The sequence below is a fragment of the Nansenia antarctica genome (genome assembly GCF_963989245.1).
Source record: "Nansenia antarctica genome assembly, chromosome: 1".
Taxonomy (NCBI): Eukaryota; Metazoa; Chordata; class Actinopteri; order Argentiniformes; family Microstomatidae; genus Nansenia; species Nansenia antarctica.
Window position 1 is genome coordinate 98,781,914 of NC_137674.1, and position 11,154 is coordinate 98,793,067.

Below are 11,154 nucleotides of genomic sequence, written 5' to 3' on the forward strand. Positions count from 1 at the left end.
GCTCCGAGCACCTACTGTACAGAGTACCACTCCACAGACCGAACCAGAGGTTCTAGTACAGGAGTTAGGGTGTGCAAAAGGTTTTATGCACAAAATACAGGTTAAACCAGATGCTGTGCCAGTACAGCAGAAACTGAGGAGGCTTCCGTTCTCAGTGAGGCAGGCTGTGACCGATGAGCTCGCAGATCTACAGGAAAAAGGCGTTATAGAACGTATAGACGCATCTCCATGGGTTTCCCCTATAGTTGTGACCCAGAGAAAGGGGGGAGGAAAGCCTCGCCTGTGTGTTGACCTCAGAGAACCTAATAAGGCAATCATCAGTGACTGTCATCCCTTACCGCACATGGATGAACTGTTCGCTGAGCTCCGTGGAGCCACAGTCTTTTCTACTATAGACTTAGCCTCTGCTTATCACCAGTTGCCATTGCATCCAGATAGCCGTGATTTAACTGCGTTTATCACGCATGAGGGTCTCTTTCGTTTCTGCCGAGTGCCATTTGGCCTCGCTTCTGCTCCTTCAGCTTTTCAGAAAATGATGTCGACTGTACTGACAGGCCTGCCAGGCGTACAGGCCTACCTGGATGATGTGATTTGCTACGGCATCACACAGCAGGATCACGATGTCAGCCTACGGAGAGATTTACAGGCTCTAAATGAAGTGGGACTTAAACTGAACATGCACAAGTGTAAGTTCAACCAGAAAGCTCTGCGCTTCCTGGGCCACACTGTGTCCAAAGATGGTCTTCATCCTGACCAAGACGGGGTCAGTGCTGTGGCGAACGCGCCTGCCCCGCACGACACATCCTCCCTGCGGTCCTTCCTAGGACTTGCATCGTGGTATAGTAAATTCATACCTGACTTCTCTACTGTGGTGGAACCGCTACGTGCTACACTCAGGGAATCTACTGACACTAAGTTTGAATGGACAGCGGATGCAGAGTCCAGTTTTACTGAGGTTAAGAGACTGATTACTGAGAGTCCTACCTTAGCATTATATGATCCTGAGTTACCTACTTATGTCACTACCGATGCTTCTAACTATGGATTGGGGGCTGTAATGAGCCAGATTCACCCAGACAATACAGAGAGAACCATAGCTTTTGCGTCCAGGACACTTTCTCCTGCAGAGAGAAAGTACTCTACCGTCGAGCGTGAGGCGCTGGCATGCGTTTGGGCGGTGGAAAGGTGGAGAACCTACCTGTGGGGACATCGTTTTGTCCTACGCACAGACCACCAAGCGTTGACAACCCTACTCACTTCCAGGGGTACGGGTCGCGCAGGTCTGAGAATAGCGAGATGGTCTGCACGTCTACTATGCTTTACTTATGATGTCACTTACCATCCAGGGAAACGTAATGTGACTGCTGACTGCTTGTCCAGACTCCCTCTGCCTTCGACAGGAGAGGTGGAGGAGGAGCCAGACATGGTGGCTACTGTGTTCACAGGTTCCTCACATGCCATATCTGTGACCGAGTTCACTGCTGCCTGTGAGGCCTGTCCTGAACTGACTCAACTGAGACAGCAGATACAGAAAGGTTGGCCAAAATGCAGTAAGAATGTGACAAAGGAACTTGCTCCATATTTTAGAGTGAGAGATGAACTGGCTGTGGATGAACTACTTGTCATGAGAGGCCCCGACCGTGTGGTGGTTCCTACTACACTACGGTCTAAAGTTGTAAATTTAGCTCATGAAGCGCATCAGGGAATAGTGCGTACTAAACAGAGACTACGAGAGCTATATTGGTGGCCGCAAATGGACAGATGTGTCCAGACATTAGTAGGCTCATGTGTACCCTGTCAATACAATGACAAAACAGCCAAAACTGCGCCTGCACCACTTACCCCAGTGGAACTGCCAGGTGGACCATGGGAGAAGGTGGCCATTGACATTGTTGGTCCCTTTGACTGTGCGACATGGGACTGCCGTTATGCTATTACACTCACAGACTATTACAGTAAGTGGCCAGAGGTGGCGTTTGTCTCTACTGTAACTACAGAGGCGGTTATTAGCTTCTTGACTACAGTGTTTAGTCGTGAAGGTAACCCTTCCTTCCTGGTCTCTGACAACGGATGTCAGTTTACCTCCCATGCTTTTGCAAGCTTTCTGGGAGAGAGAGAGATAAAGCACCTGCGTTCCAGTGTTTATTATCCAAGAGCCAACGGGGCTATTGAGAGATTTAATCGAGTTCTCAAAGAGTGTATTCAGACGGCTGAGAGAATGCACAAGCCATGGAAACATGCAGTAACAGAGTTCTTACTGAACTATCGCGCTACGCCGCATGCTACTACAGGAGCTACTCCCTTTGAGTTGCTGAGGAACAGAAAGATGCGTACAAAACTAAATGTCCTCCCTGTCTCACAACAAAGTAAGTCACATGAGAAAGTGCAGGAGACAGTGAGACGCAAGCAACAGGAGAGTAAGGAGTACACAGACAGAATGAGGGGAGCGAAAGTGCCCATGTTCCAAGTGAATGACACCGTACGTGTCCGCAGACCGGAGCATGTAAAAAAGGGATCATCAAGATTCACAGAACCGCTGACAGTAGTTAGTAAAGCAGGACAGAATACATACCTGCTCAGTGATGGTCGAAAATGGAATGCATCCAAGCTTACACGCTTCCCCAAGGATGCTCTGTCTGGCACCAGTGGTGAAAAGGAGATTGAGCTAGAGGAGTTCATGGTGCCCGAGACAGAGAATGTGTTTAATGAATCAGGTCCAAGAAGGAACCTTAGAGTCAGAAACCCACCTAGGTGGCTGGTAGACTTTGTGCCGTAGAGAACGTACTAAAAGGGTAGGATAGAACACGGTTCTAACTTAGTACAAAAAGGTCCTACAATGCAATGACAAAAGTGAATGTTCATTTCATGTTTCACTGTCATAAACTGTTTATTGTTGTTATTCATTCTGCTGATTCATTCATTTTCATTTCCTTAGTTTTCATTTTATTTCAATTGTACTGACACCAGTCTACAGAATATTGCATTCTTTGAGTACTGTAATTCCTTTAAGAAAGGGGGAAATGTTGTGTCCTGTTTATACCGCCAGTGGGCGCTAGTAGGTTAGTGATGTATGCAGTGACGGAAGTGATGTATGCACTTACGGATGTGAAGAAGAAGAAGTTGAATAAACGTGCGAAGTGAATAGCAGCTGCGTGTCTCCCGGTCTCATTCTTTCCTAACTACTTTCTTACTACAGAATACCACATGGTGCTTATTTTTTTACTTTCCTGTTTTTTTGCTGCTTTTGACAACCGATCAATTCTCACTTAAAATATAGCTTTTGGTCTTTATTCATTTGTAAATGTTGAGTATCAGTACCTGTACTGGACATACATCGGGGCTTTGGGACAAGCTAGCTAACTATGATTGGAAATGAAGTAGTATCCAGTTGTGGAATTATATTCATCACTACTTTGGCTTGGTTAATTAGCCAATTCCGTAACATTAGCGGAGCAAACCAAAAGTACAAAGTGAGAAACTACTCGCTATCTTGGTTAACTTGTTAGTGAAAACGTGAAACGTGAAAACGTCTTGCGTCAGACATACGTAACCCTTTACGTGACGGACCAGGCAATGTTCAGGCTTCTGTTACACCTAAGCCGTCCTGGTAAATTCCATGGAATCATACAAGGTCCTGACCAAGGTAATTGCCTGAGCGAATTTCCCTGTAAATCGCTTTCACACATACCCCTTACCAGGTAAATTCCATGGAATATACTGAGAAGGCTTGTATGTGGGAAAGGGGTTTTCAGATTAATTCATGGGAGGCTGGTGGAGGCAGCCTCCACTAGATTCATTTAAGGTTTCTTAAACTTGGGGAGACAGTCAGTACGCACAACCTGGCTCTCATAAAGGTACCATACACAGAGGAGATCGTATCACACACTCAGTTCCCTGAATCCAAGCAGGAACATGTAATATAAAACAAAAACAATTGGAAATGAAGTAGGTCTACAGACGTTTCTCTTCCCTAATATGATTGTTGGTCCAAAATTAAGATCTGCTGCCGGCATCTCAGGGGACCAAACATTACAGCGACAGACGATAACTGCCAAGTGGATGTGGCAGGCGTGTGTGTGTGTGTGTGTGTGTGTGTGTGTGTGTGTGTGTGTGTGTGTGTGTGTGTGTGTGTGTGTGTGTGTGTGTGTGTGCGTGTGCGTGTGCGTGTGCGTTTGTGCGTGTGTGTTTGTGCGTGTGTGTTTGTCCGCTGTTATTGGTAGCCGCTCAATATGGAGAAGGCGGTGCTTCCTGTACCCATGAGCGGGATACTGTCTGTCTTATTGTATTGATACTGTATCTGTCAACCCACTGGTATCATCTGGTGCGAATAACATCCTGTGTGTGGCAGAACTGGTTGTTGGCTCAGCATTACTGTAACAGATTGTTTCCATGATATCAAAATGCACTGTTAGTATTTATGTCCTTTAGAATTGTACATGTATGTGGACATAAATAAAGCATTTAAAATGTGTGTGTGTGCCTGTCCCCCTCCACCTGGCTGTATCTGGGTGGCTCTCACAGCTGGCTGGCCAGGGTGTGTCTGGGTGTCTCACATCCTGGCTGGCCAGGATGGAGCCGATGATGTCCTCTAATGTGTCCAGCTGAGAGAGAAGAGGAGACTCTCAGCTCTGTTTGCTCAGCAGGAGATAAGTGCAGTGACCCACCCACTCACAAAAGAAACAGTGGTTTCAACTGTACTACAAAAAGGCTAAATGTTGTGGCCTGGGGTGGTCCAGTGGTCTAGCACCGCAGTCTACAGTGCACACATATGCCCATGTTGGCATGGGTTCGAATCCGGCCCATGCCCTGCTGCCCATGTCCTCTCTCCTTACTTTCCTGTCTGTCTTCACTATCTCTGTCAAATAAAATGAAAGATATGAGTGGGACTGCCCCACTCCTAAAAAAAATTTTTAAAAAAAAAAGGCTAAATGTCTTAAATGTTTTAAAGGCTACATTCTCACTGATTATGGAGAGTGATATAGGTCTTAGGGTACATATTGTACTATGATCAGTGATGTACTGTAATGGAGGAGAAATAAAGGTAATTGTTACATTAAATAAAGGTAAATTTTACCCACCCATTCAATCCATGATGTTCAGGGTTTATCCACTCCATCCCTGACTAGGATCATCCATTTCTAAGAACAGCCCTACAACACTGTATTCGCCTGATATATACAGTGGCTATATCCACATTTTGTTGTGTTATAGACTCAATTGAAGATTTATTAAATCCCAAAAAATTGGCATCAATCCACACGCAATACCCCATAATGACAAAGTGGAAACAAGTTATTGTAATTGATTCCTATGCAAATCAGAGACCCTGAATACAAACATTATAGATTAAAGATATTGATTCCAAAATGACATAAACTATTATCCTTGCGTTAAGATCAGCGTAATTGGATGGCTCTGCTCTGCATAGCTTCCCTGCCTGAAGTAACACCACCACAACATACACAAGTACAAACTGACATGGAGCCCGTGACTTATCAGACCCTGCTGGGGGTGGTGGGTGGGATGAGGTGAGGTGAGGAGTGTTAGCCTGGCTGCTTATAGGCATCTGTCTCTTTGAACATGTGATGAATATATGCACAAGTAAGAGAGAGAGAGGGCTATATTTTTGAGATGCAAAAGTCTTAGTATTAGCAGTGGCGCTACTCCACCCGCCTGAGTGCAGGCGAGACAGTGCTCCAGCGCTGTGGTAATTTCACCTGTTACCACAGACACACATGACCTGTTTTTACCTGTGTCTGTGTTGTGCCCACTGAGAGGGACAGAGAGAGAGAGAGGCAGAAAGAGAAAGAGAGAGAGAGATAGAAATGGAAAGAGAGAGATAGCTAGTTCCCTCACATGCTGGCCCCCAGGTCCCAGATCTCCACCCTGTCCTCTTTGACGACTCCGAACATGGCGGCCCACTTGGGGGACCACATGACATCAAAGACGGCTCTCGGAAGTCGAGGTGAAGCCCAGCTCAGGCAGTGAACAGGTCCTGCCTCCACATCTGGAGGATCCAATCAGAGGAGCCGATCAGGAAGACGTCGGGGCAGAAAGGAGACCATGCGGTACAGAGGGCCCTGAGGACGAGGAGAGAGAAGAAAGAGGAGAGAAGAGGTTAGGGTCAGAGAACATGGGGATTACAGTCTTAGAAAAAAGGCTTCCAAAAGGGTTCTTCGGCTGTCCCTGAGGAAGAACCCCTTATAGAACCCTGTTGGGTTCCATTTAGAAGGTTTTATGGAAGTAGAATCCAAAAGCTTTTTTTTGTTTGTTTTGTACGCTTGAAGGCCCATCCTGCCATGAAGGCCCTGTGTATTTCTGTTCATTTAAGCAGGGGAGTGGGTAACTCTCCTACTGTACAGCAGGGAGGCTGTATATGTATGTATGTATGTATGTATGTATGTACGTACGTATGTATGTATGTGTGTGCATGTAATGTATGGCATTTACAACCCTCCTACCTTGTGTGCTCTGTATGTCTCCAGGAACTGTCCGTTGTAGGAACAGGAGTACTTGTGGATGTGACCCTCCTCTGTGCCTGCCAGATAGATGTTGGAGTCATGGAAGCACAGCCCAAACAACAAGGTAGATATGGTAGATATGCATCACTCAATTAGATTTTACATGTCTAACCAGCTACTATCGGAGAAAGGCTGTGGAAACAAGGGTAATACTGCCAAAGGCTTATTAAATGTTTGTTTTGGCTGGGAAGTCTGCGGTTGTTTCCTTTACTACATCACGTTTGGCCTTTCCCTTTCAGTGTACATGCATCCTGTTTCCAGGAATGTTGGTGGATGTTTGCTACGCAGTGAAAATGACTGTCTGTCTGTGAGTAAACAGCTCCACCTACTGTCCATAATAGGGCGCCCCCCTCCCCTCTCTGGAAGAGCTGTACAACACAAGCTGCCTCAGGAAGGCCTCCAAGATCTCCAGAGACGAGAGACCCATCCCACCCTGGGTACGAACACTTTGCTCGGCTGCCCTCGAACAGGCGGTTCAGGACCATGTTCGCAAGGACAAACAGACTGAAGCTCAGCTTCTACCCCAGGGCCATTCAGGCCCTGAACACAGCAAAGACCTAGGTTCTGGGCCCTGGACAGTCTGGACGGATTGATGGCAGCTGCTGGATTGAAATCAGGTGTAGTGCTGAGGCACAAATGTGCACATTTCAAGCCTGCAAACTGCGACACTTTAAATGAATGTGCAATAACACTATGTGCAATATGACAACCCTGGGGTACATAAGGTTGCAGAGAATAGGAAATGTTAGAATAGGTATAGCATAGCATAGAGTACAGCACAGTGTTTTATTTGTATAGTATAGTATAGTGGATAGTGTACATAGCCTTTATTTATGTAAACCAGCTCCTTTCCCTTCTTGTTTTTTAGTTGTTTTTTTTCCTAGTACCAGGGGAGCCCCCCTCCCAAATTTCGTTGTTTGGTACCTGTACTATATCAATGACAATAAAGACCATTCATTCATTCATTCATTCATTCATTCTCACTCTCCTGTCTCTCCCTCCCTCCCTCCCTTCCTCCTCTCACTCTCTCTGTCTCTCTCTGTCTCTCTGTCTCTCTCTCTCTCTCTCTCTCTCTCTCTCTCTCTCTCTCTCTCTCTCTCTCTCTCTCTCTCTCTCTCTCTCTCTCTCTCTCTCTCTCTCTCTCTCTCTCTCTCTCTCTGAGGACCCTGACCCACCTGCTGTCTATGACAGGTGTCCTCTCCTCACTGCTTGCAGTTGATAATTTTTCAGTTTGAGGTTACTATAGCAACATACTCCTCCCCTCAAATCCTGATCGGTCGAGAACGAAATAGTATCCACAGTTGTGTGTTACTCCAGTCATTTTGTTTATTTCTTTCATTTTTTTTCCCCCTGTCAAATATACCGTCCATACACAGTCCGGTAGGTGGCGGTAATGCGCCTTAAGTTGGTCGCAAACCGCCATTCAAACTGGGAAGAAGAAGAAGAAGTTACTCCAGTCCCGTAGGTGGCGGTATAACGTTGAAGGCTATCCCGCCCACCCAGCAGCACACAGAGAGAGAGAGGAAGCAAGGCAGTGTTATTTAGCTAACAACATGTTTACAATGTGGCCGTATAAACTTAAATCGTCAACTTAGATTAATTATAATTGATTATTTACCTTCAGTCAGTTAGCAACATATAGGTGAGTTATTCTCCATCAGTTTGTTCGCGATATGGTACTGATATATAACCTGATATGTCAGCTGTCAGTCTTTTAGCTGGCTAGCTACCAGAGGATTGACCAACACTTGGAGTTTAAAAAAAAAATTCATGCATGTGATAACATGCTGGTTGAATGGTTATGATTTCAGCAGGAACAGGACACTAAAGTTGGCTTTTTGGAGTTTAATGCATGCCAAACCTATTCTAACTATAGCTACAGTAGCTGCTACTGACCTTGAGGTTATGATTCCAGACTTGAGCTTTATACCAAACATAGAGATATAACTGCAATATCTGTTTCCAAACGTATATGACTTTACATTGTAGGAGCCGTTATACTTGATACTGTCATGCTAATCTTAACTCGCATCTTTCACAGATTTTTAGGAGATTGATTCACCTGAATCTGGTCTATGGAGGTCCTAATGCATCAGTTTAGGCAGAGAGTCCTGCCATGTTTGCCCAGAGCCATGACCATTCCTTGTAAAAGTCATTCAAGCTGTACTGGACATGCCTCAAATCCTAACCCCGACTCCACCACCACCACCACCCCCATGTACTCCAGACCGGCCACACCCATGCCCCTGGTGTCCCGTCTCTTCCAGCCCTCTAACCTACGTGATATGGGCCAGGAGGGCCGGGCTCAGAGTGGGGAATTGACCTGCAAGAGCCAGAGACTTATGCAGCAGGCGGGTCTCATCTACCCCTCCAACCCCGGCTGCTACTACTACCTCCCGGCCACCGTGCGCTCCATGGAGAAGCTGGTGAGGCTCATCGACCAGGAGATGCAGGGCGTTGGCGGACAGAAGCTGGACATGCCCAGCCTGTGCTCCGCCGAGCTGTGGAAACGCAGCGAGCGCTGGAACCTGATGGGGAAAGAGCTACTCCGTCTGAAGGACCGCCACGGGATGGAGTACTGCCTCGGCCCCACCCATGAGGAGGCTGTGACGGAGCTGCTGGCCTCCCAGGGCACCCTGTCCTACAGACAGCTCCCTCTCCTGCTCTACCAGGTAGGCTACTTAGTATGGCACCCGTCCTGTCCTGTTATCACCCTGTTTTGAGCTGATGAGTCTATTCAGAGTAGGGGCTGCACTTATTGTTGTGATGTCGGCGTCCTAAAATAAAATCATCATTTTATTTCTTTCGCAGATCACCCGTAAATTCCGCGACGAGCTGAAGCCTCGGTTCGGGCTGCTACGAGGGCGTGAGTTCTACATGAAGGACATGTACTCGTTCGACGTGAGCGAGGAGGCCGCCTACCACACGTACGAGTCCGTGTGCCGGGCGTACGCCAGGCTCTTCTCCCGCCTGGGCTTGCGCTGCGTCAAGGTCCAGGCCGACACCGGGAACATCGGAGGTAAACTGTCCCACGAGTTCCAGCTCCCCGCGGACATCGGAGAGGACAGGCTATTGGTCTGCGAGAGCTGCTCCTTTTCTGCCAACGTGGAAACCGTGCCGTCGGGCAGGACTGACTGCCCACAGTGCCAGGCGGGCACGCTGGCGGAGTCCAAGGGGATCGAGGTGGGCCACACCTTCTACCTGGGCACCAAGTACTCGCACGTATTCAACGCCACCTTCAATAATCCCCAAAACAAGCCGGCTGTCACAGAGATGGGCTGCTTCGGCCTAGGGGTGACGCGCATTCTGGCCGCAGCCATCGAGGTGATGTCGACGGAGGAGGGTATCCGCTGGCCCGGGATGCTCGCCCCTTACCAGGTGTGTGTTCTACCCCCGAAGAAGGGCAGTAAGGCGGACGAGGTGGCTGGTCTAGCCGAGGAGATGGCCCAATTTCTGGGGGAGGCCCTGCCCAACCTGAGGGGTGAGGTGGTTCTGGATGACCGTACCCAGATGACCATCGGTAAGAGACTGAAGGACGCCAGTCGGCTTGGATACCCGTATGTTGTGGTCGTGGGGAAGGGAGCTGCAGAGGAGACGCCCAAGTTTGAGGTGATCTGTCAGCAGACGGGTGAGACAATGTTCCTCAGCAGAGATGGGCTGGTAGACCTACTCAGGAGAGTAGAGACGGTCTGATTGGTTGACGGAACTGGACAAAACGGAAAACTATTGACCCTAATTTACCCTACAGAGTTGAACTGTACTAGGCTGGCCGGGTTACACATCCACCATAGTTGCTGTACCAGTGCTAGAAAAGACAATGCGAATGGAAAATATCTGAGCCAGCACAGTACAGTTCAGGTCGGCCCTGTATTGTGTAAAGCCCCTAGGTCTTCTGAAATGTCCATTGAAGGAAGGGTGGAATAGTGGATGGGTGGATTAGGCTATGTGGAATCACTGTTTATTACTGTATGGCTTCACAAGTAAAGTTACTGATAATCAGCCCTATACCAACTCACAGTCCAATAGAAGTCTGATCTAAACTGAACTGGGTTCAGATTAACTCTATGGCCCTGTTCCCCAGACACAGATTAAGACTAATCCTAGACTAAAAAGCATCTTGGATTTTCCATTAAAAGTGTAATTTAGTCCAGGACTAGGCTTAATCTGTGTCTGGGAAAACGCCTTTATTATTCCAATGAGACGTGTACTGAAGGTGGTGGGAGAGATGAATATAATGAAATGTTGTTGGAGAAAAAACAGATATGGCTGTTTGAATCTGTTTTTTCTGTGATGAAAATCAATAAACATAATTTAATGTAATATGCTGCCTTGCATCAATGCTTAATCCAGACGGACAGAAGAAATAATGAGCATTTCATTGTAGGTGGAGGATGCTAGTAGAATCATGATGATGGATTCACAAAGCCCTACTGTCCGTGTTCAACGTCTTCTGTGCTGTACTATCACTACTGTGAATAGGATGCTGCTCTAATCCTCATCAAAAGGGAGAGAGTGTCAGGTTCAGACATAAACTAAAGAACATAAACACATTTTTAATAGCAAACTCGTTGATTTATGTCATGCACTGATGCAACAACCTCTGTTTATTACAGGGGCTGCTGCGGAACCTTTG

General features: G+C 47.1%; 1 protein-coding gene across 1 annotated transcript; it reads left to right on the plus strand.

Annotated features, from left to right (window-relative positions):
* Positions 1-8,051: 8,051 nt before the first annotated feature.
* pars2 (prolyl-tRNA synthetase 2, mitochondrial) lies at positions 8,052-10,729 on the plus strand. The gene is made up of 3 exons (XM_080550356.1): positions 8,052-8,163; positions 8,563-9,193; positions 9,333-10,729. The coding sequence occupies exons 2-3, from the start codon at positions 8,597-8,599 to the stop codon at positions 10,212-10,214; spliced, it is 1,479 nt and encodes a 492-aa protein (XP_080406482.1). The 5' UTR covers positions 8,052-8,163; positions 8,563-8,596; the 3' UTR covers positions 10,215-10,729.
* The last annotated feature ends 425 nt before the right edge of the window (positions 10,730-11,154 follow it).